This window comes from Bactrocera dorsalis, chromosome 2 (genome assembly GCF_023373825.1).
Source record: "Bactrocera dorsalis isolate Fly_Bdor chromosome 2, ASM2337382v1, whole genome shotgun sequence".
Lineage (NCBI taxonomy): Eukaryota > Metazoa > Arthropoda > Insecta > Diptera > Tephritidae > Bactrocera > Bactrocera dorsalis.
The window spans coordinates 105,020,190-105,046,932 of record NC_064304.1 but is presented as its reverse complement, the minus strand read 5'-3'; the positions used below and the strand labels follow the sequence as shown (position 1 = coordinate 105,046,932).

The 26,743-nt window shown below is 38.6% G+C and overlaps 2 protein-coding genes across 10 annotated transcripts in view; both read left to right on the top strand.

Moving 5' to 3' along the window:
* The window catches only part of LOC105222487 (uncharacterized), a 66,431-nt gene that overhangs the window by 29,344 nt on the left and 10,344 nt on the right, over positions 1–26,743 (top strand). The window contains exons 1-2 of one of the 9 annotated variants that reach the window (XM_029548778.2): positions 22,110–24,295; positions 25,377–25,583. The exons of the other annotated variants lie outside the window; for them this stretch is intronic. Of the exons in view, the coding sequence (XP_029404638.1) occupies positions 24,037–24,295; positions 25,377–25,583 (466 nt within the window). The 5' untranslated portion in view covers positions 22,110–24,036. Of the gene's footprint in view, positions 1–22,109; positions 24,296–25,376; positions 25,584–26,743 lie in introns of those variants that run through there. 9 annotated transcript variants of the gene reach the window in all.
* Positions 17,845–23,969, top strand: LOC125776178 (G-box-binding factor-like). Its single transcript, XM_049447082.1, has 3 exons — positions 17,845–17,958; positions 22,114–23,913; positions 23,961–23,969. The coding sequence occupies exons 1-3, from the start codon at positions 17,845–17,847 to the stop codon at positions 23,967–23,969; spliced, it is 1,923 nt and encodes a 640-aa protein (XP_049303039.1).

Genomic DNA, 26,743 nt, shown 5'->3' with positions numbered 1-26,743 from the left:
ACACCGGCGAGGTAGTACGGGGCTCTAAACCCGATTTTTCCAAGAATTTCGCATTTTTTGTATATATCTCGTAAATGACAGGAGCTATAGAAAAAATGTGCGTGACAAATTTGTAGGAAATTTTATTTGCTATAAAAAAGATCCGAGGTCAAAATCGCTATCATTAATACATCTTTTGGACTTTTGGAAGGCCTTCAGCTCCTTCAGTGATTTTTGTTTTATCTCTTCGATCGATTGCCGCGGAGTAGAAATCTCAGTTTACAGAACAAGAAAAAAATCACATGGAGCCAAATCTGGGAACACGGCGGTTAATCGGTGGTATTCATTGCGTGTTTGGCTTTAAATTCGGTTACAATCTTGGCTCGATGAAAAAAAATACGCTTTAACGGAATGAGTGGAACAAGAACGCGTTTCATACCCAAAATCATTCATACGGACTCGCGAGAGAAGTCTTGGCTTCTTTTACATTTGTCTATCGTTTTTTCAAGCACCATATCCTTCGTTTTTTTAGTATTTTCATCAGTTTTGCCACTTGGGCTTGTGTTTTTGATAAAAATGAATCAACGTACGCCTTTTCCAACATTCACAACGGCTTTGCACACGAAATTTCTTTGCAACTTTTATCCATTGTAATAATCGCTACGTACTACTGAGGTGTACCGACTTAAGCAGCTACTGCAAACAAACTGGTTGATGGATCGTGCTCTTATTTGGCATAGTTATTAAGGACAGTAATTTTTTTCTTAATTATATTAAGTAATTAATTTTTTTCTTAATTACATAAAAATGAAAGTTTCGTTATTTCATATATGCATACTTTATATGTACCAAAGTAATGCAATTCAATGTGTGTGTAAGTTTTTTACATTTTTCAAACAAATCGTTTTCCGGCGATACAAAAGTTGCTGGAAGTATTGTTCATGTGGAAGTGTCTTGACATTATGAAATAAATAATGCAATAAAGGCACCTGCGTGGCAAAAGCTAAACGATGATACAACAAAAACGTATACAAACACATTCGAGAGGCTGCTCTACCTCCAGCATATGTTGCAGTAATCCATGCCGTATGAGTAATATAAGTGAGTTTGTATCGTACAAGATGATTACTACCTTTTACCTTGAGGGGATCAATTGGCTGCAATAAATCACAGAAAAATCTGAAAAAATATATAAACTACAGCAGTTGTCGAAAAAGTGGAGCAGGTGACTTGAATGAAACAACAAATGGCTGAAAAGTGGAAGAGGTTACTTGAATAAAGCAACAAATGCTTCATAAAAAAAATCAAAAATCTTGCACTAATTTCTTCTACATAGTTCAGGTAAATCTCATATGTAAAAAAAACCGTAAAAACTAATTGTGGAATACGATATTTTAGTTACTGTATACGCTTGAGTAATCTCATTAGAAATCAGCTCACAGCCACACAATAGATACCAATGTCTAATGACCTGATTTTTTATTGTTGCTGTGAGTGTCGTGTAAACGCTGCGCGCATAAGAATTTTCTTGGTTTTAGCCTGCTCCAATATACAAACAAACATAACACAAACATTGTAACAAATGAAAGAGTCGCCTGACATTGAAGAATAGCCACAAGGGACATACAAATGTATGATCAGCATCTATTGTTGTCGATGGCAGGAATCTGGCCAAGTCACATCAGATGGCATTGTACATTAAACGCGGACATGCAACAGAAGTCTTACTTCACCGTACATATGAGACTCGCATAGTAGAATGCTCAGCGCTGCCAACATTTTCGTATAAATTTTTGATACGCCTGACATGACAGTGATTTACTAATTTCACAATTCACGGATATTTTCCCAGCAGTTACAAGTTCTTTCACTTATTTGTATGAGTGTGTGTGTTTGCATATTTCTATGGTCCGGTAAGGCTATACAATAAGTTCGAACTACGAAATTTCTTTGTTCGCAAAATATATCTAGCAGCTTAAATCAATATGCGCGCTATAGTGGCATAAGGTGAATGGTAAATGTGCAGGTCGGCATGTGAAATGAAGCACGAAGATTTGCTTATATCATCCACTCTACCACCACCATTATTATCAACTAATTTTAAGAATGTCAGTCTGATATTGATGGCATTGTATGACAGACACGTTTTACAGCATTCGTACACGACAACAATTTATAAGTCAGCAAAGTAGCTAAGAAGCTTTCAGTTTAAGCTAATAGATACATTATACCGACGGGGGCGTTTGCGCACGATTTCAGCAAGTCATAATAAAAAATATTCAGTTAGCTGTCAGAAATTCTGTAGCTCTTTGCGATTCATTGGTTTTCGAAACAATTCTATCACATTTTATTAGAAAGATATTTTATAGATATTTTGTATCTGCTTCTTATAAGGTACTGAAAGCAGACGAGTGGTTGTGCCACTTAATATATTAGTACATTCTCATACCAATTTTATTAGCTAATTTATAATAATACATACTAGGAAATATTTATTATTTATATTATCAAAAGTGTGCTCAATAATGTACAAAAAGTTCGAATAAAATTACTCAATCCATATTGAAGAAATAAATCAAATTAGATAAATTATTTAATTAATTTTTTTCAATTTAAAAATATATGTTCTTAAAATTATGTTAATAATTCATTTAATCAAATTTAAATTTTGAAAAACATGGCAACACTACTTAAAATTATAATAAATGTCTTAAGTGATCAGATGCCAAAATTTGTAATTAATAAGGGTAATTTACGTGATTTCACAATTTTTAAATTAACGAGTTCTAAATTTAGTCCCACAATTTTAATACGAACAAAGACTTCTCTTACAAAAAAAAGGTATTAAAACTCTATAGATTGATTTAATAATAATATCTAACGGCAAACGCTACAACTACACATATATTAGCACTTAAATATCTAATGTAATTAGCAGCATTTAACTAATTACAGCTGTTTGCATTCACAGCAGCCGCTGGCGTTAAATGTCAATTATGTGCTTCAGCGCCAAAGGGTCGCTATAATTCAACCGAAAAACAGCCAACAACATAACCACTGACACATGTGAACATGTAGCAACTATACACACATACACACATGTCACTAAGTACACATTTCTTTATAAGCACGCTCACACGTGCATATAAACAGCCGCGAGACTGTGTGAACAAACATTCATGCGCCTTCATGTATGTAAATGTAAAACAAACAAAAGTCTAACACAAACAAATAATTTGTCCCACTTGACTTGTCAAAGCGGTGAAATGCGATAAATGAGCGCCGCCGCAAACTCAATTAAAAACATACCGCCAGAGCACACTTGAACGCTACATCGAGAGCCGTAAAAATATAAGCAAACCTATGATATAAGTATGTATGTGTGTTGGTGCTCTCGCTTTGCTGCTGGCGGCATGCACAAGGTCAACAGGACCTTTGGAGCACGGTGTACGCCTAAACAGAGTTAACTTAGTACCTAGCATCGTTGTGTGCTCACCTAGAATGGCTTTATATGCCATCATTCCGAGCTTAGTCATGTAGTTGTTGCTCTTTTATAAACTAATCATGTGTGATGCTGTGCACATTAGCATATACGCTCGTACATTTTTGTACTTGTGTGTTTGTATGTATGAGTATTGAAACTATTGGCATTGATATAAAGTTGGTATGCCGCATACATACACATACAACCAACTACTTGACCTTAACTGAAGTCATACAATACGTATGAGCAACGTAGTCAATATAGTTGGTTTAGTAGTCGTACTTGGCGTATGAGCAACATGAATTGTACTCGTGGGTTTTACCAATTCGGCTTGGCGTATGAGTAACGCTCCACATGCCATACTTTACACTCATATGTATATTTTCGTAGATGCTTAAACCATATTCCACGAAGCAATAAGACCGAATGGTAAACATAAATGGCGAATGAGTAACAATGGTATTATGATATACGTGGCATATGAGCGACGTGGAAAATGATACCTGATGACGTCTCGTTCGAAATAATCTAAAATAAACTCAACTGTGCAAAAATAGCCTCAAGGTTAGTGTAATTAGGGTTAAGCTATAAATAACAATTTTAATATGAATTAAGCGCGCGCAATTTGCTTAAGGGGTTACATACAGTGAGATTTAAAAAAAAATCAATTTTTTATTTTAATTTCTTAATGTACATACATATATTTAAGAATGCATACAGAAAATTTCAAATCGTTCCGGTGAATATTTTTTTATGTTACACGCAAATTTGAAAAGACGTTTTCAGAGCAAATGGAAGTGCATTCCAAACTTTAAACGTGTTTGTTTTTCTCAAAATAGATTTTCAAAGTCGGTGACCAACATTAATCGAAAACGGCTAAACAGATTAGTTTCAATTTTAACACCACCTTCTTAAATATATTTTTTAGTAATTAATTGAAGATCCGAATTTTTGGGCAAAAATTTATTTTTTTTTTGAGAAACCGCCTTTGCCTAGATTTAATTATTATATTTAACACTATTTTAACAAAATCTCAGAAAAAATTCTGGAAAATTCGCTTTTTCGGCCTTTTAACTGCATACAACCCCTTAACTTAGTTTTTGATCACAAAGTTGACAAAATATTTTTTTAAAATTTAAACAAAATTCAGCTTTATACTTCACTGACTTTATATGATATCTAGCGCAATATAAATTTCTTTGCGCAAACAACAGAATTCAATAAAGAATTTATTGCAATGCGACGCTGACTGAATACCCTTTTTCGTTTGAAAAACTCATCTATATGTTTTATCATTTCCTATTGAATTATAAAACTCTTCAAGAGAGAGGTAAGCGATTTTGTTGGTGACATGGATCTACATAATTTTAATTTTTTGGAGCTTCTTTTACACATGTTATTGTTGTCGTATCGGATTCTTAAATATCTGTGTCGAAAAAATCTTAAAATGATTGTCAACAAAATCACCTTACTCTAGGCTGAGGTGTGTAGATGATGGAGTGTCACATTGAGACTGCTCAGTAAAGTCCCCTGTACATTCCGCTATTTTATCTGGATGCCTAAAATGAGAGTATTTAGAAATATAAACCTTGATCTAACAATGGCGCGTCATTCGAGAAACAAGTATTAAGAAGCTTTGACGACGCTTATGCAACGAGCATCAGATAAGATTGATCGGAATATCCCCTGACAACTCCTACAACTACACTTCAGAGCTTTGCTCTGGAACTCGAAATCCCACTGCGTTCAGCCACCTAAGTCATAAAGTAATCGGTTGTGAAAAATATCGAGTCGAAACAACACTTTACTAGTCTATAGCAACGAACTCAAGGTAGCATCTCTACATTCTACTACTACCTTCTGAGCGGATAGTCATAAATCTGAAAGCTTCTGTGCTCAGAAGCAATGGGTCTGCTACCTTAGCAGCCATTTCCACTTGGATGGCGTTGTAATGATCTGGCAAACTGAACCAGGAATTAACGACAGTCTACTTCTCCATCAATCCTCACCGCAAGTTTTGATCTATCCACAAAAAAGTACAGATTGCCTCTCCTCCAATGAGTCATCCCCATCCATACCTTCCTCGAAAGTATGATGTAGAGAAGAGACTGACAGAGCTAGGCTCGACAACTTGGTAATCCAGATATTTTCGAATGAAGTGCAAATTAGAGTGCCATTCACGTATTGCATTTGTCTACACATCTATGTTAGTTTATTTGAACTAAAACCTTCGGTTTTCGGGGGATTATAACACCCACAACAAGACCATAAACCGCTATAGAGACATGAACGCTCTGTCGACTATTAAACACAATATTTAACTCAAGAACAGTGACATTATGTACTTTTGATGAACTCCCTTGAGTCGTTAAGCAGATTTGGTTTTTCAAAACAATTTGTCTGCACTCGTGAAATTAGTTTGCCTGCTTTATATTAATTTGTTCATTTATGAGGCGCAATCGTTTAGCATTTCCCATTGCAGCGCCGAGTTTATTAATATTATACGCTTGCGTCGCATGCTCCTTATATCCGGCATTGCGCTAAGTCACTTCATACACACATACACACACTTTCACTGTTAAAGCATTTCGAAATTGACCTTTTTCTCTTGACCCCAATATGCACGCAGTTATCCATGCTTTAACGCTTTGCACTCCCTGCCGAGTCACCATTCACCAGTTGGCAGCAGAAAACACATTGACATTGTGCTCAAAAGCTTACATGCGTCTGCAGAGTGTAACGCTACGTAAACAAATAAGTATGTGTGTGTGTGTAGGCAAAGGCAGCCACGTGCTTAGTATCTGTGTCGCCCGCCTTAATCGCCGAACTGGCGCGGTCAACCAGCCGCGCAGACAACCAACAACACCAAAGAGTCAACTGGAAATTTCCTCACCAATTTCTTGCGAATATATTTGCGTTGATTTCTTTCGTTTCCTTTCGCTAAGAATTGTGTACATATTTTTATTTTTTCACATTTCTTTGTGCACACAAACGGCAAAAATCATTGCTTTGCCGGTCACAAAGCGGCCGCAATGTAGTAATACAATACACACACATATAGAAACAAGTTGAATGCAAAGAAAGTGCCGCTCACAAGAAAGATGATGTAAGGCATATTATGGACTTTTTACTTAAGTGTCACTTTACTTTAGCATCCGCAAATTTATGATATTTTCGAAGTAAGTATAGAAGTTTGTTTACAAGGAAGCTTTACGAAATTCGGCTGGGACGAGTTGTTGTCCGCTTCGGTGGGTTCAAGGCCAGTTCCAAATAAACAAAATAAAAAAGCAACAAAAAACTGTTGACGTCATATTGTGGCAATGCTTGTTCACTATTTAAGTATATGTACTGGGTGCTTAAAGAAATTGTTGATGTTACCGTGAGCTTTGATGATTTTGCTAAACTATTGTACTCGCGAGCATATTTCCGCTAACAAAAGGGTTCCTTTTTAAGTTGAACGTTCTAAAGTGCACCTGAATCACCACTTATTCCAATACCTCAGAATATTTTAATCAGTGAAAAAATATTTAATATTTTTTGTTGTTTTGTGAGAAAACATTTTTAACTACACTAGCAGTTTCGATAACTCCTAAACCGCCATAAGTAAATGAATTGCATATATAGTATATGCTGGGAACTCTAATCAATCCTCTGCTGGGCATCAGCGCTTATATACCGTTAAACTCATATCAAACTCGAAAGTTTATACTGAATATTTTGAAATTTAATTGGATGGAAAGACCCACAATTTATTTTTTGCTCTTTGTTGGATAAGACCTAAAGACGAGTAACCAGTCGGCTGTGCAAAATTTTTACGATAAATGATGCTTGGGATTCTATCGAAAAAGGAAAATTCTCAAAATCCATTGGCCAGACGGGATATGCTTGTTAATGCTAACCAGTCACCTTAGTCTGACTATTATTATTTTAATAAATAATTTATAAATTCAAAATCAAAAGAGTGTTTGGATATTTGAAAAACTTAAAAACTAAAGTCATATCCTCCAATGTAACTCATTTACCCAGATGAGAATTCATATGTAGCTTACCTTCTATCGATCGTTGATCTGGCGATGGAGATCTAGCTATTCTTAACAAAAATGGTCCCAGTGAGAGCACAACCCGGATAGCATTCAAAGTTTACAACACGTCCAACAGCGTGCTTCTAGAAAATATTGAAAACTTAGCTCTTCCTCCAGTGCTAAAAAGTACACAACAAACTATTTAAGTGGTAGACTACAAACAATGGGCAGAAAACTTTTGGGGCTTTGGTTTGCTTTAGTGTACTAACTTTGACAGTATCTGCACTCCTGCTTCCTGTACACTCTGAGCTACGGCTGCGATATATTGCCTTCACGGCACGCTGGACGTCTATTTGGTTGAATATTATCAAATAATGAATGCTGAGTCTGAAGATGGGTAATAGTATTGCGATTGGTATGCTTAACAGGCCGATTATGTTAACCATAAGTTGAGCGAAGAGCGCGAAATACATTCTTTACAGAACGTGAAATTTCGTAATAAATATTAACGATTTGTAAATGTTGTTCAGGCGTAAGTGCTCCCATAATGAAATGCCAAAAAATACTGAACAAAAATAACATGACAGCTTGACACTACACACACGTGATCTGTCAAAAAAACTCTATTGGAAGAATTACCTTCACTTGGATTACCCGTTATATATATAATTAATTTAAATTCCTGAACTAGAGTAACTTTAGGGAATTATTTAGTAATACTACCAAGTTACGTTTCAGAGTTATGTTTAGGAATGCCATAAACTAAATTATGGTCATAGTACGAGTAGTATCCGCAATTATGAAAACTTAGGCTGGCAAGCACCTACAAGATCGACCAAAGATGAACAGATTTCTACCGAGCTAAAGGTGCACGAAAAAATATATTTTTAATATAAAGTAGGCTGACTACTTCCGATCAAAATCATGACGAATATGGGAGAAGTTAATAAAGACTACATCCAAGGTAAAAGCTTATTTTTTTTTTGGTTTTGGATTACAAGTAATATAGTATTATTTTCCAACATATTCTACTTGTTTAAGCGTTTGCTAACCGGGTTAACTCCCGAATCCGGAGATTTTAGTTATTTCAATCGAATGTGGCCTCCGTCACTAAAAACAAAGTCTGCTCTTGTATTCAAGCACCACTCTCTAAAAAAAAATTAGTGAGCAAAATACGAAACTTTGCTCAGTCACTCTATGCAAGCGTCAAAAGTTTCATAACAACAATGTTAATTTCTCAATTTGCCACACTCATTGCATTTATGAATTCTTATTTCATACCAACTGCTCCTTCTTTGAAAAGTTTAAGCAAAAACTTTAACTTCGATTGTACCGAATATGAAATACCCTTCATAATACAATTGCAAAAGGTTCCTGAAAAAACTTGATTTCGATCATTTAGTTTGTATGGCAGCTATATGCTGTAGTGACTCGATACGAACGATTTTTTTGGAGATTGCATTATTGCTTTAGATAATGATCCTAGGAAAATTTCGTGAAGATTCAGACAGACAAAATGACGGACAGTCTGATGGACATCGACTCAGCTCATCAAACTTATCATTTAGATATATATATTTTATAAGGTCTCCGGTGTTACGTTTTGGATGTTACAAACTTTATGACGTGTTCGGGATATAGGTCACGTAAGGTTAGGTTAATCTGGTACGCCAATAAGCCACGCATAGACCAGTTTTGGTCCTTTGCGATAACAGAGAGAGTACAATTACTTTGTCCATTAAGTCATCCTTAATGATGCCTCCGCTTGACTCTGCGGCCTCACTGTCAATACCTCCTCCAGTGTATCATACCGTAGAGACCTCAGATGCTTACAACGTAGTCTTGCCAATGTGGGATAAGTGCATAAGAGATGCTCTATTCTTCCCCTGGTATCCCTCTCTAGACGTGGCGTGTGTCGCCACCAGACAGTGACCAGTTAGTATTCCCATCATGTTCTTACAGCTTTCAGCGGAAAGGTCTATGGTGGCAAGTTTACTACCAATCCAAGTGCCGCCGTTGGAGTTGTTCTGAACTCCTGTTATGCCCAGGGCAGCAAGCCTCTGAAACCTTTTCATTGGCTTCCGGTAGGTGGATTTCTGTGTGCCTGTTCACCATACTGTTCAGGGTATAAAAATATGGCATATAAAGTAGCCGCCACTTTCAAAAACAAAATGCATCAATTCGCAGAAGATGAAAGTTAATTAAGCAGCTGGAAATGAAAAGTGTTAGCAAATAACCACCCTGAGCGTGGGTACTATACTAACTACTATAACTGCTCTTTCCCCCGCTCACTCGGAACGCCTTAGACACTCCATTGAGCTTTAAGCGCGACTTTCCGCGTGCACTGCCAGTAACGCCATTTAATTACGCCGCATGAAATAACCACGAAATTAATTCAAAAACTTTGCAATTTATTTGCGCAACGGCGCGGCTAGAAAACCAAACGAGTGGGTTACCAGTGGTTCACCACCAAACCATGCATCGCATACTTTGCGTTCTTGACAACTACGGAGCGGAGTATGTTTATGTAAGCTACGCGGACGACGAGCCAACGAATAAAACTAGTGCATTTAAGGACGTGAACTTTTATGCTGATTTATTTATTTATTAACACATATGTAATGCTTGTAAGTTATCTCTTCTGCCTCATTATACTGACTGAAAGACGCTTCTGCCTGACCATTTAACCCGCTGACTGATGTGCTGGACGAAATACTTCTTGAGACGAATTTGTGCATTTTCCTTCAGCAACATCGGTCAATAGAACATTCCAAAGCATGCCAGATCTACAGTCTGTCTATTCGCTCAATTTCGTGGAAGACGTTTTTTCAGTAGCCTTTCCTGTATCCTGCAGTCTATATAAAGTCTTGCTGGACCTATTTAATAAATCCTTGTTTCTATTTTTGTCATAAGTACTTTGGCCATATCGGTTTTGCTATCTTGCATGATGTTATTGCTTTCCATTTGTTGTGAGCTATTTGTAAAAAATGCATATAAAGCTATCTTATGATCGTTCCCATCGCGTGTTATATTAAATCCGCCTCGGATTCGTCCAAAAAGGCTCCTAAATTAGAGGAAGGTAGTATATTAGTATTTTTATAGAAAACGAACACGAACGTTTAGCACCTAATAAAAAAATATCATCATACGAGAGGGATGAGAACGCTTCATTATTTTAACTTCGGATTAAAGTTATCCTGTATTAGATTATTTTGTAGTATTGACATCTTTTAGAACTCATAGCAATACGCAGAATCCCTGTCTGTAGATATTAGAGTCTTCTTATAAACAATTCAGGCCATAATAAGTATAGAAATTGATGGTGAAACTTATTAGACAAGATTCACCAATTTTCTCAACCTAACATTATCCGCCTGTCTTTTGTATACTACTGTGAGCAGAAAATATGTAGTATAGAACCCCCATTCGTTACATTTTTTTTTAGGTTGGTATGACTGGGAGTGACATCTGTGTCAACACATCACACATCAAAATAATCGTTTGTATTTAGTATAAGCCTGTATTTTTTAAGTACATAAAGGGTCTTCGACAATATTTACAATAAGTGAAGTTATTCAACGAAGAACCAAATTTGTAGAGCCGAATTGTTTAGAAAGTTGGAAAAGACTTTCAGCGATTATTCAAAGAGCGTCGAAAAGGCGTTGACGACGAACCACGTCCAGGACGGCCATCAACTGTCAATAAAATAAAGGAATTGGCGCATGAGAATCGACGATTAACAATCAGAGGACGTCGAGAGAGGACTTTACTTCTCAGTTGCATACTCAGTCCGAAGTAGCACCTGTTGGCAACCTGACGTTGTTGTTGGCGTTGATGCTGATTCCAAGATAGACAAAATTATCTAAAACGTCGAAGTTATGTCAACAGTGGCGTGGATGCCTAGTTGCGAGTGCGACGACTGATTGTTTGATGACAGGAGATATTTCGTTTTTCTTTATGCTAGATCCGATGATATCTCTATTCAGATCTGGAGATCGAATTATTTTCTCCAGGAGTAGTTTGAAGAAGTCGCACGAGAAGGAGTTGCCTCATTTGGTACCGAACGGCTCGGAGAGGTCCCCATCTCGTCTGCCCCATCGTGATCGATTGTGGAATCGGGTTCATCATCTGCTGGTGAAATGCTTTCATTGGCATTCAGCCTTCAGTGTAGCAGCCAAGGAGAAATAATATTACTCAAACCACCATTAGAACTGGATTGATAAAAAAAAAAACATTTTTATGAATCTACCGGCCAACGAGCTAAAACACTCGTTCGTCATGCTTTTGGACCATGCAAAAAGCATACAGCAAACAGAAGGAGACTATTTTGAATAAAATAAATTGATTTTGCCGAAAAAAAAACTATTTTCATTCAATTCACGCGTGGAGTGTAAAAAGAACAATACGAGTCAGTTTTGACCAGATGGTATTCGAGATCTATTATCTTTTTTACACAAAATTATATTACTGATGTGATTTATTTCGGCGTAGATGACAATCACCATAAATTCAGATTTATATCCATCTAAAGACTGTTTTCTTAACTGCATACTTATAATATTTAGTGCCGTTACACGGAATTCGATACTATTTGAGAGTGCCTTTCCATCCGTTACCTGCTTTGGTTGAGCTCTGTGCGCAAGAATTGCCAGAAATGCAGCTCTATATTCCTTCCAAAGTAGTGAAGGATTTACTTAGCTATGCACGCTATATTTCTAGTTAAGGAGTTAGCTGGCACGCAGAATCTATCAGAAATAATTTTGCGGACCAACCTAGACAATATTCTAACCTTGATCCAGAACTCTTTTTCGTTAGCTCTACAACTACGTCTTCAAAAATTATTAGAACTTCAAGTGGAACAGCATTCGCCTATAAATCATTAGAAGCTCCCTAGATACTATTCAAACTCTGAATAGCGAACGAAAAACAAAAGAAACCAAAAATATATCTACAATCTATAGCAAGTGGATGTGAGCGTTTTGGCCTGCTAGGTGAGCTCAGATTGAAACTTTTCATTTATACAGTTCACTCTACCCACGCATCATATATGTACATACAAACGCACATATGTATCAGAGCAAATATGTATTTTAGGTTGAACATCAGCCAGCCCCTTAGAGGCGACACCCAGAGTGTGGCCGCCGGCAGTAAATTGCATAAACAGCAAAGTAACGCGTTGCCGCCACAGATGCTGTGCACACAAGCGCGTATAAATCTGTCGTCCATCGTGCAACATGACACCGTAGTACGTACTTTGTGCAACATATGGTGTTATTGGATATGTCGCAACTTAAGTGAATGCCGGAAGAGGCACTCTGATACTTAGAATTGTCAGTGTAGGCGTGTGTGTGCGTGAGATCTTTCATCGTTCGCTGCTCGCTGTATTAAGTGACACACATTTAATAAGTTTATTTTCTGTCAACACACCTACGCTTGACTACTACTACTACAGACAACGACAACAACAACAGCGGCAACAAGTTTGAACAAACAAACAACTTAAAATGCAATTAGTGCAACTTTCACACAAAACTGTTGACGTTGAAGGAGACTAACAGCGAGACTAAGTTTATGCCACAACTTGGCACCAATGATGGTTTGCTCTCGTCTTTACTTGCTTTCGTCTGGTTTTACTTGCACCGGCAGCGGTTGAAATTGTCTCAAGTTAGGCATGCATACAAACACATATACTTGTACATACATTCATACAAAGAGCAGGTGTGCCTGACTGTACTTGCTACCTCCTTGCGGTTTCGAAAGGTGGTGAACGATATTTTTCATACTTAAATGTAAAAATTCAAAAAGATATAATGTAATATATATTCATGAAATTATGTGCACATATATATGAGCAGCCGTACATATGTATGTACATATGTCTACTGTAAGCGTGTGGAAGAACTATTGCATTTCGAATTGGGTCAAGGATTTACTTTATTTATATTCATCGCCTCAATTGCTGAGTAACTCATCTTCCACCTCGAACTAATTCGCTCACAAAGTGGTTTGCATAAAAATTATTTTGTTGCCATATACTTTATATCCTTTTTGCATATCATATAGATTTCTACTGAGCATTTCCGTGCGAATTTTTCCATTCTTTTTGTGACTTTGTCATATTGCCATTTCGTCAGTCGGAAAGAATTATCTTTATAGAATTTACTTTTCCGTGTTGTTCTATAGATGTGATTGCGACATGTTCAGTTTATCCAAAAAAGAATGGGCAACCGTTTACTTGAAAGTGATCCTCCAGTGATCACAGCAGGCACTGATTAATGGCCAGCTCTTACTAAGATCACGAGAAACGCATAGATCCAAAACTAGAATGCATTGATTAGACACTACTTTATTGGTTTTTGACACTTTGTCAGCACTCAGTATAACCAGTCTGGCATCGAAATTAATGAAGGAAACTACACTTCGAAGCACTTATTGTAACCACCTCTACTTGAAAGACACTGCTTTGGGCTGGTAGTCGGAAGTTGAAGCTCAAACTCGTCGTGTTGGCTTCAGAGAGCTAGCAAACATTTTTTGTGGATCGACTCAACATATCAATGCTAGGCTCGTGCCAAAAAGACCGTCACGATTGTGACTGATCCTCATTTTTTACTAATATTTCAGGTTACTAACGCTACTCTTCGACCGTGATATTAACTTAATCTCTCCTTTTCCTGCCACACCTGTAGTGAGATAGACAGGCAAACATGGAAGCATATAATCCCGTGAAATAACAACCGGTAAAAATCAAAAAATGTGTTAAGCGCATAAGCAATACAACCAAGTTAAATGTTAGGCAACTTAACGAGCAAAGCTCATTAGTTAGTTAGTTGGAGGGGCCGTTGGTACGTTAATTAGCGTACAAAGCAATGAACTATCAGTCGCCGGCATTTGCAATGGCAATTCCTTGCGAGTATTTGTGTATGTGTATAGGCTTTTCATGGCTAGCTAATGGCAGCGACAACGACTTTCTAATGATGTCACGTGTCGGTGGTGCTGTTAATTATAATCACCATCAAAGTGCATACAAATATTTAGTTCATGAATGATAGGGGAGACTACCTAACCTATGCTAATAATTTTCACATTTTTCTTTCGTTCTTATTTTTCGCTTAACGCTCTGGTTATTACACAATTTAATGCTAATACCGCATGAACCTTGCTGTCCTCAACGTTGCCGCAAAGTCCTTGTGGCTTATGAAAATTTCATATTTGGCAGGTGGACAGACTATCGGTGTGGTATGGTCGCATCAAAAGTATATATGCATGAAGCAATTTATTTTAATTTGTTTTCTTTTCTTACATAAATGAAATTCACGCAAGTGAGGAAAGTTCTCTGTTGTTCTCAAAGAATATCTGTTTGAAGACGAGCTAAAGTGAGAAGGCGAATCAGGCGGGTTCGGAACCCACCACGTAAAAACGCCCCCCATGAAAAGAAGAAAATAACTTCGTACGAGAGACCCGCCTTTTAATGAAGAATACGGCATGCACCTGGAATGTCCGGTCCCTTAATTGGGAAGGTACCGCTGCCCCAGTTCTTCAACATACCGCTAATTTGTGCGCATGCCCCAACGAAGAGATGGACGAAGTGACCACAGATGCCCTCTATTAGTGCCTGGAGGGAAGCGAGACGGATTTTATGGTAAAATTTTGCAGTAAATGCCACGTTTCAGTTCCAAATTCGTCGGAACCACAATGACAAATGACAAATAAGAACTTTTCAAATAACAAAAATATCATTTCCGTAATTAAACAATTCTATTTTTGAACAATTTTTAGGCAAACCACAATACTTACTAATCCTCGATGGCATATACATTGCAGCCGTATGGCAGCACTATGCTCGAATTGTAGTTTGTGGTTAAGTTAGAAAATTTAATCAAATCTGTTGTGCAGACAAAGTTGTTGTTTCCCTGTTCGTTGACGAATGGAATTACTGACAGTTTTTGTTGCTAGCACCAAACTGCTGAGGTTTTTCATAACACTGCAGCTGTTATTGCTGTTGTTGGCAAATAAAATTTCACTTTACTATTCCCATGTCGACTGCATGCGAGGTTAAGAAGTGCAACATGAAAACACACAGTATCTGCGAAAATAGAAAAAGTCATGAAACATCCACAACTGCAAGTGCCTGAGATGAGTATGTTGCAGTGGCCGTACAAAAAACAATGAAACTTTATTATATTTAAGTCAGAATATAAATGTAGAATAACAAACCGTCAAAAATCTACATACATACTAAAATCTTGAAGGTGGTAAACGGTTATTTGAAAAGGTACCTAAATCATATGATTGCTCGATAAAAACTTTTCTCTAACTAAAACTAAAGATTTGTTCTACAAATAATGCTTTAAAGATATTAGCTTGCAAGGTTCAGAAGATCTAGGGAAAACTCCTACAAAATCTTCTTTCAACGAAAATAGACCAACTTCTACAAGTCACTCATCATCCCCCGCTTTAAAGATTCTAGAGAAAGGTTTTGCAGAAGATTTATGGTCTTTCGAGCATTGGCAACGGCATATACGGCAGTCGATAAAACGACGAGCTGTACGAGGTATTAATGTCGTCGTCTATAGTTCAGTAAATTAAGAGACAGCGGCTAGGTTGCCTAAGTCATGTCATGCGAATGGATGAAAACACTCTAGCATGAGAGTATTTTTTGAAATTTTTATATAAAAAAGGGAAGAATGCCACGCAAGCCACCAATGAAATTTATGAAGTTTACGGAGACGATGCTGTATCAGTTCGTGTAGCACAACAATGGTTCGCTCGCTTCCGTTCTGGAAATTTCGATGTGAAAGATGCACCTCGCTCTGGTCGACCTATCGTTGAGAAAGTCGATGAAATTATAGAAAAGATTGAACAGGACTATCACATAAGCAGCCATGACATCGCTAAGGAACTTAACATTCACCATCAAACGGGTTTGAGCCATTTAAAAAAGGCTGGCTATAAAAAGAAGCTCGATATTTGGGTACCATATGAATTGTCTGTGAACCATTTTAATAGACCGAATTAACATCTGCGATTCTTTGCTGAAACGAAATGAAATCGAACCATTTTTGAAGCGAAAAGTAACAGTAGACGAAAAGTGGATCAAATAAGATAATAAGGTGCGAAAAAGAGCACGGTTAAAGCGTGTTGAAGCTCAACAAATGGTCGCAAAGCCAGTATTGACGCCTTGAAAGGTTATCCTGAGTGTGTGGTGGTATAGGAAAGGAATGAGCCACTATGAGCTGCTCCAGCCTGTTCGAACGATTGATTCTACATTTTACTGTCAACAACTGATGAGATTGAAGCAAGCAATTGAAAAAAACGGCCAAAACTGATCAGTAGAAAGGGCTTCGTCTGCCATCAGGACAATGCTAGACCACACACATTTTTGATGACTCGGCAAAAACTGGGAGAGCTTGACTGGGAAGTGTTAATGCACCCACCATAAAGCCTTGACCTTGCACCTTCGAACTACCATTTTTTCGGCCAATACAGAACTCCCTCTGAAAATTGTCGCAGTTTTTCGTCATGAAACCAGAACATTTTTACACTGATGTAATAATATTTCTAGCGGAAAAATGTCAAAAAGTGGTCGACCAAAACATCAAAATGGTAACTACCGAACATCAAAATATGATCCTAAAATTTTATTAGAAACTGTTTAGATGCAGAAATATGCACAGAGGTTTACCATTCCTTGCAGAGTGGTGACTTCTTAGAAAACAAATTTTTCGATGCAAGTCGAAACGAGGTTCAAATTCAGTTAGTTTCGTGAGACCATAATAATTAACCGAAATTAACCGCTATTTAAAGACTTCACTCTACCGGAAGAAAAGAAACATTTAATTGTACAGTTTCGGGATTGAAACATCCAAAACTAGGTTTACCTTCAAAGTTCTGCGTTTGAGTATGTGCGCTTGTCGCTTGTGGCAAATGTCTCTTTTTTCTAACTGCTGCATGCCAGAAAGTCTAACATTTGGTTGTTCTAAACTCAAGCAACAGAGTTACACTTGCCAACCAGTACATTGAGTTTTATATTTGTAGCAACAATGTTGCTCTGCTCCAGGCTGATGGCAGCCGCTACCGGTCGGCAACAAAAACCGTCTGTCATGCCCGTAGTAAGCCATTAAACTAGGCCAAGCCAAGGCCAATGCAATGGCATAATCCACTTGCAACAATTTGTACCGGCATTCACATGTTACGTGAGCAAATATTCTATTTTTATTTCACTCTTCGGGTGTGAAAATTTTATCTTATTTCTGACTTTAATATTCCCTCTCTCATTGCCAATTCGAGTTGGTTTTTCGATCGCTTAAATTTTTTTCCACTTTGTGGATATATTTGCATTTGCATGGAAGAATTATATCAATGAGTGGCCCAACTGAAATTAATCTAACTACAAATCAAACAACTACGGAGTGGCTTAGTTCGGGTTTTACCGAACCTTTAATACTCTTGCAACTTGCTAGGTTTAAAGCCAGGGTAATACCTCTTCCTCCTTTAAAGCCTTCTCATGCTACTTCAGGGTTAAACTTTAAGGCTCCCTAACGCAGAACCGGCCCACATTATGTAAGTGCTTCTTGAGGTTAAAGTAGCCAGTGTAGAATACGACAGGTAGCCTGAGTTTGTGCCTATGGAGATTGATTACACATTTAAACCTGCTGAGATTGTCACCATTCATTAGCAACTTGGCATGGCGCATGGCTTAGAGTTGTTGCTAATACCTCTACCTACCTCCTCCTTTTTCCTTTCTCCTTTATGGTATGAGAACCCACCGCGATGAAGGGTCCAGGTCCTACCATGTTAATGGATGCTGCGGAGCGGCCGGTCTCAGTGCACTTGGTTAAAATCCGAGAGACTGTTTGGCCGTTCTCTATACTGCTGCACCAGTAGCGATTTGGTGTCGCTTGACAGTCGCTAAGTATGGTTATACGCTCATTGCGACAGTTGCATTGGAGGTTTATCTCTACGCGCCGACTTATGGCAAAGACCTCTGCTTGCAATATGCTCGGAAAACTTCCCATAGGTATGGAGAGTTTGATGCGTTGTCCTGCGCCTTCTACACCAACTTCATCCGACGTTTTCAATCCGTTGGTATAAAACTTGATTGTACTATGGCTAGGCAGTAGCCCGAGAGTAGGATCATTCCATTCAGCCTTACTGCTTAGGGTTATATTGCACATATTGGTGAAGTTTACCCTTTTGGTAATGTGGCATTACACCACTTAGTTCTTCATACGCTGGGATGAGATTACCTTACTTCTGTCAAATCCTTTTGCTGTTATTTGAAGCAGTGTGTGTTTGGCCACCTGACCGATTACTAGATAAAACAGTGTTAATTCAAGCATGACTTCAAGTGCCACCGTCGATTCCACAGGGACAAATTCACGCGAGTTGAATATGTGAAATTGTAATTAAAGGTACTTCAGCACAAATTTAGAGTGAAAGCTCATTGTGAGAACTGCTTTTGAATTTTTGTAATTTTTTAGATACTGAGTATCTTTAAAAAAGAAAAGTTTAAAAGTTTAGCTTCCATTCCTTTAGTATCAGAAACTATAGGTATTCTCGCATTGATACTTTCTGAGCTGGAAGCTCTTAATACACATTAATGATAAGTCCTAGTTGACGAAGACGCTGATTAGCTGTTGATAGCTAAGATGAAGTGAAGGAGTGAATTCTCCAACTGTAGAAACTAATATACCTCTAGGGGGGTACGGAGTTGAAGAAAAAATAACGTTTACTTTGTACTAAACAGCTCTGTAGCCACAAATTGGTTAAAGCAATCGATTGGTAGCCGATTTCGTTCATATAAAAGTCACTGTCTGTATCAGCAAACTACTAGTGCTCCAACCTAGCTAGGCAGCCAGGAGGAACATCTGTGGTTAAAAGCAGCAATAGTACTATATACATATGCATGTACATACGTATTTCCATCTGTATATATGAGTATTTGTTCAAGCAAAATTTTCCAACCGCATCGCAACTCATTGCTTTCGAAGAATCTTCTGGATACTTTTGTTGCATTTGTACAAAAAACAAATTTATCTTTGCATGTTGAAAGAGTGTGTGCCATTTTAATTGCATATCGAGTGGAACAATTGATCCCCTATGGCAACATAAATGTTTAAACGCATTGGATGGATTATTTCTCTACATGCCATTCTGGCCTTTTACTGTTGGAATATATTCGACATATGGGCATGGATATATGTATGTAAATATGTATGTACAAATAAAAGTATATGTCTATAGAATTTAAAATATTATTTCATTGCTACTAGAATACACTCCAGTCATTTTTCTCGTCGCTAACGCTATTTAACGCTATTTAATTCTGTTATTCTTTAAGAGATTTAAAATGTCTGATGGGTGTTTAGTATAAAAGTTTTTTTGTTTCGGATTAGGGTTACTTTTCCAAACCGTCTTCGTAAATGTATGAACTTCATCTTCTAAAATATCTTGAGTTGTTATATTTACTTTAAAGTCAATATTTTTGTCGAGCATAACTTTGAAATACTCCCAATTCGTATGTCTATTAGAAAGATAAGGCGGTATGTCGATTTCTTTTAGATGCCCATTCAGCTTTACATATACTGGCGAGTGGACAGAAGTCGAATCCATTTTCCATAGTTATGAAGGTCTTAGATATTTGTCGTGTAATGAAAAAGTCGATCAAGTCAGGTAAAACTCTAGTGTCGGAAGGCCAGTAAGTCGGCTTGCCAGTAGACATGAAGTCGCATCCAGTGGCCATAGCAACTTTAAATAGCTCTCTCCCCTTCCCAATTAATTTCCCATAGTGTTTTATAATAAGTTCTGTATACAAATTCATTTTGGCATCCAGTGTCATTTGTTTCTGATAAAAGATAAATATAATTTTTTTCAAGACGGAGTAATGTCTCTAAATCTTTTCTAAGTTTGAGCACGTAATAGCGACGAAAAAAATTGGATCTGTCGCACGAAGCTCTCAAATGTCAATGTCATGAAATAGTCAAACTCTTAGTTACATTACAAGCTTCTAGCCGGTGCTATTAGTAGAAGTTGTTTTGCTTTTATAGGTCATAATTGAATACTCCCGCTAATAAAGTTTTGGTTCCAAATCTGAATCAAACAAGAATCTCCCCTACTCGAGTTAATGCTAAAATCTGCACTAATTACCAAGCGTTATTGGCTCAAATAAATTCACTTGCTTTCTAGGTACTGGTAGTCAACAAAGTAACTGATCCCCTAAATGAATGATCTGAAAACTTGCACTCGGCGTTTTTTTTATAGATAAGCTTTTAATTTGTTGGAACGGTCGATATCGAATAAGTATAGTATAAAGCTGCCATGCTAAATTCCACGAACGTAATCAATAGCTTGTATGGAAAATTTTTCAGTTTGACGAGATATCTTCAGTCTTGTAAAGGATTATAGCTACGGTGCTACCGAAGTTATCGTTTTTTCTTGCTTTTTAGTATAATTGAATGCCAGACTTTCAGTGGACTGTTTCTTAATTATGCAACCTGCACAAGCTCAATGCAATTCATATAAAATGTGCCATGTACTTGTATGTGTGTCTGTGTATACTTTTTAAGTAGAAAACATGTTTTATATATGTATGTGTGTCTTCTATTCACAACCGAAAGTTAACACACAATGCACGCAGTCTGCCGTTTCCTAAACTTCTTTATACACATATATGTGTGTATGTATATAAGTACAATTATATTTTATTTATTAAATGTATATATACTAACTGTTTTTACATTGCACAATTTTTGAATATTTGATAAAAATTTATGGTTTTATTTTTTTTTTTTTTCATTTACTAGTTAAGTGTGTGTGAAAATTTTTCACAGAATTCACAAATCACTAACTTGAAATTTTCTATCTACTTTTTCATTTCTTTCTACTTTGTAGCTTGATGCTAACAAACAATAATCTTAAACGCAGTAGTTGAAAAGCTTAAACTGAGCAAACGAAAAGAAAAAATATATATATATATAAACTAACCAACACACACCCACACACTTTCACACAAACACATGCACACAAATGCACCAGTTAAACGAGATTTGTTTGAAATTATTGGAAACACCGTAATTTGTAGTGAAAATTGAATTTATAATAGAGGCACACAATTCAAAATAAGAACACAGCCTGTTTACCGCGTAGGGTTGCCAGCATAGAGCGAAATTTTAAAATTACAAAAAATGTTAGCACACTTTTAGGCACACAACACAAGCTGTTTTAATAATACTATAACTTATAGTAAGCAATTATTGTTAATAGACACACAAACAACAACAAACACAAGACAAGCTCATATATACAAACATTCTCACCCATTAAAGCTCATTTTGATAAACGCTTACATAATTTACACAGTCACACCAACACCACCGACCAAGCCGTACGAGCACATAAACCACACTATAACTGTCATATCTAACGAACACCCGCCGACCGCACAGCACAGTTCCTTCTTTTGAGTTGAACAATACAAAAACAACACCAAAAATTACCGAAACCACGAGCACTTCCACAAACTCAACACAAAAAACAGTCGCCGCAACCATAACCGCCACCGCAACCGGACTCAAAAACATGAGTCTCAATAAGATCAAGAAACGTGACACCGACTTATGACTGGTAAAGACACGGGTCGGTTTGGGCGTGGGTGGCGGCGGCGGCGGTAGTCACTACAAAGTGACTACGCGCTGCGTACCCGAAGTGAGCGTAACCTCACCGACCGATGGCCATTATCATGAATTACAGCCATACTCAACGGCATCAACAACATCATTATCATCAGCATCAACAACAAACACACCGCAGTCAGCAACAGTGGCCATAACAACAGCAACCACAACAACAACACATACGCATGCCAATCATCAGACAAGCGAACAGCAGCCATCAAAATCAGCAACACAACCACCGCATCAACCACATCAGCCACATCAACAACATCACCATCATCAACAACAGCAACACAAACAAAAAGAAAATCATAAACAACAAGCGCAACAACAGAAAGCACATAAGAAATCGAGAGCCAAGTCGAGTAGCCACGGCAACAGCAACAGCAATAGCAATAGCCACTGCTATAGCAACTATAATTACAACAGCAACAACAACAATAATAATAATAATAGCAAGAACAGCATTAACCATAGCAACAGCCATAGCCAAAATAGTAGTAACAGTAAAACTTTTCTACAACGCAGTAAACACACTAACAACATTTATTCATCAGGAGCCACACTGGTGGAGGAGGAGGACTTCAATGAATTGACCGCGGTACCGACAGCAACCATTGTGATAGCAACAAATGTGAATGGCAAAGTGCGCATAAGTCCACAAGCGACCATCAACAACAGCAGTGCTGGTCCGGGCATTGGCAACGGCACCGGCAAAGAGTCGGTTCGCCAGCTGCCAGCACCATTGAAACTGACCGCCAGCACAACAACGCCAACTAGACCGACAACAATTGCCGCACCAACGAAAAATCTACTCCAACGCCAGAAGGCGACCCAGCAGCCACATCAGCAACAACAGACGAGTCCAACCAGAAGCACAGCTGAGAAATTGCTTGCACAAACTAGTGAGGAAAGTCAACCTACTGAATTGACCCCGCTGGTGGAGACTCACGACGATATCACGCACGGTCATAGTCCGACAGCACACACACCTTCCTCGAATACAAACACCGCCAGCTCAACGCAGCGCTCCAATAGTACCGCGATCGCCGCGTCTGTTTCACCAACAGCTAGTGTTGGTTTAGCCACAGCAGCAACACAGTACGTTGGCGATTTGTCGCCTGCCACATCGGCCGCCAGCATCATCTCTGCAGTTGGCGTTGCGAACGCACCGAACATTTACGGTCAGCAATCTAGCGTACCGGCTGCACCAACGGCACCACCGCCCACAGCTGTCGCTGCCGCTGCTGCTGCCGCCGCCACCACAACTTACAGTCACAACTCGAAGACTACACGCTCCTGGCCGGTAATCTATAGGAATCCACACCATTACGATTACGAGGCACTCTACGTGCAGGCGTCTGGCGGTAGCACAAAACCGGTGGTTGGCGCAAATCATCACTACCATCACCAGCCGCAGAGTCACTTTCAAATCGGCAGTAGCGCTTTCAAGCAGAACTGCTATTCGAATCAATTTGCTCAATCCATTTTGTATACGTCAAGCAATGAGGACCTGAGCGCAATCAATGAGCACGGCGGCGATGGTGTTGGTGGCGGTACAACCGGTGGCAGCAGTAATTTCGGCGTTAGCAACGGTCCCAGCAATCATAATACGAAAAACAATACACAAACGACGTGTTACTACTTTGCGCCAAGTCGACATAACAGCATTTATGAACATCCGTCGGCTGTGGTGCATAATTCCTCGTTTCAATTTGATCCAACTGCGGCAACAACTGCAGCTGCTGCAGCGGCTGTTGAGAGTTTAAGACGCAGCAATAGCATACTGTTGCGTAATAGCAGTTGCGCTAAGGCGCTGAATCAAAACGGTGACGGCACTGGCGGCGGTCTGGGCACACCCACATCACTCAATTCGGCTATGGATATGGGTAGTAGCTCGGGCGCGTCGGGTTGCTGCTCTAACTGTTGTGTTGGACCACCGCCAGTGCTATTTCTGTTTGTGACGCTGCTGATGACCACTAGCGCGACGGCAATGCTCTGCGCCGCCATTATGACTGATCACTGGGAGCATGTCACTTGGGATCGCAACAGTTTGGATCGCTACACAAATCGTTCGAGTATGCAGTTGGAGTGGATGTTGGACGATAAAGTGGCGATGCTGAAGCCCGACAAAAAAGGTAAATGAGAACGCTCAAGTTGAGTATTGTATGTGGATACATTCGTGGCCAACGATTTTATCCGTACTCTTTAGTTAGAAGGAAGTTAGATTAATCGGTCTGAAGGACTTAGCCAGTGAGTAGTACTTCCTTCCTACCTTCGGTATAAAGATCACCTTCGCTTCCATCCATAGTTCAGAGATATAACATAGCGACAAGCTATCTCTAATGGGCTGAACAGTTTAGAGCAGTAGAACCTGCTTTCCCTATTGCAGAAGTGCTGCCGCCGAGTTTTGAGAATGAAGCCGTAGCCCACCTGACTGAGCCCGCAGTAAACAATTGCCTTGCGACTACCCAATCTAGGCAAGATGACCTATGTTCGACGACATGTAGACATTGGTCTTCCTTAATTGTCTCCAATAAATGCATAAGTGCCGTAGTTCTCTCCTCCGCACTGGTCGTATAAGTTCCGTCATATTTTTTAATGGCTAGTACTATGTCTTCCCCTTAGCCAGAGCCCTATGGACCCTTGCTGCCTCTGGTATTGAGGAGACGTTTTCACAGAAGTTTCTGAAATTTTCCTGCTTTGCAGACCTAATCTCCTTATTGTAGGCAATTAGGTTGCTTCTGTACTCCTTCCAGTTCCCAGTACGCTTGGCCTTGTTGAAGAGCTTCCGTACCATTGATCCGATAATAACTTGACCACCAAGGGCAGTTGTGTCCTTCGGTGATCATCTTTAGGGGGCAGCTACAGTGATATGCTCTTGTCATCCTGCAGTAATCCATTAGGGCCTGCACAGCCTCCGACGGCGCAGTCTGTGTACCTCCTGGAAAGTAGGCGCTGTCAGGACGAAGTCCGCATCTTCGTTATCCTTAGCCCGCACAGCGGCCAGGTCCTGTGTTAGGAAAACTGAAATACAGAAGTAATCAATATTGTTCCTAACTACTACACAAGCTCTGGGTCTCACACTAGAGAGATCATATAAATCATATATAAAGCAGGAAAAAGGAATTTTTTCCTTCGAAAAGCCTTGACATCAGCTCTAACCTCAAGCTTACTTTTCTATCGTATTTAACGCATTGTTTTCGCTTATATTTGCAGCGGAATATCGTTTTCGTCGGGAAACCGTTTTCCTCGTACCCATGCACGGTGGCATTTGGACGCTGTGCATAGACTTGCCAATGCAGGAGTTGCAAGAGCTGCGAAGACATCCGAAGTTTCCACGCGGTGCACCACCTTGCGTCAATTATCTAGCCGGTTCGATGGAGAATGCACGCGGCGAAGAGCAACGCAACGATTGGCAACATAGTGAGTCCCAGACCTCATTGCAGCCCCATTTAAGTACGTATGGTACAATCTATGTGTATTTCAAAATCACATACACACACGAAAATACAACAACACAAAAATTTAGTATAATTTTAATTGCGAAAAAGTAAAAAATAACAAAAATTGGTCACACACACACACACAGCAAGAAATGTTCTCTCACTTGCAACTGCAATTTCTACGTCAAAATATTGAATTTTCATCTTTAACAAGCTACTAAATTCAACTGTCGTACTATCTCAAGTATCTTTTAGGCAGCAACTTTACTACTCGATTACATACATACGCGAATATTTATTTAATGCATTACATATGTAGTAATCCAATAAGCCGTGCTACACAAATAATTGCATTAGACAATAGTTTCGTAATCATCGAATGCATATGTAGTCACTTGAATTTCACTCGCTGTTACATATTATGTAGTTAAGCATTGCGTGCGTACATATTTACATTTTACATATGGAGCAGTACTGTGAAAATGCTACACACATAGAGAATTTAGCTTGAAAATTGAAATTATTAGTGAAAACTAGTTTAGAATTCATTGTTATTTCGCTTGCATAAGCGCTTTTTCAACTGATTACGGTAAATAAAAAAAAAATACTTCAATTTCGGTTGCACCGAAGCTTAATACACGTCAAAAATAAAAAAAGACTTCAACAACTCTTGATTTTTGTCGTTCAGTTTGTAGAGCAACCATACGCTATAGTGGTCCGATCTCATAGATTTTTCCAAAGATTATACCGTTACCTCGGGCAATAATCCACGCCAAATTTCATGAAGATATCTCGTCAAATAAATTTCGGAAGCCATGCTGGTGGTTTGCTAGACTCAACTGTCTTCACTACTGGGGACAACAGAGATATCGAAAGATAGGACTCTCCTTTGTTGGCGATTTTACCAGGTTTCAGTAGTGGGACCACTCTTCTGAGAGGTTGTTTAACTTGGTTTCTTTTCTTCTCATATTCCCGATCCTACTCTGGAGTCCGTTGCAGTTGAATTATAAAATTCGAGTTTGTCGGACTGATTAGAATGGAAGTCATGCTGCCTGTTTCAGCTACTATGGACCGTAGGGGTCCTTTGTTGGCCACTAAGGTACAGTTCCCGGTGTGTCTTATGACCTGAGCAAGTTTTAA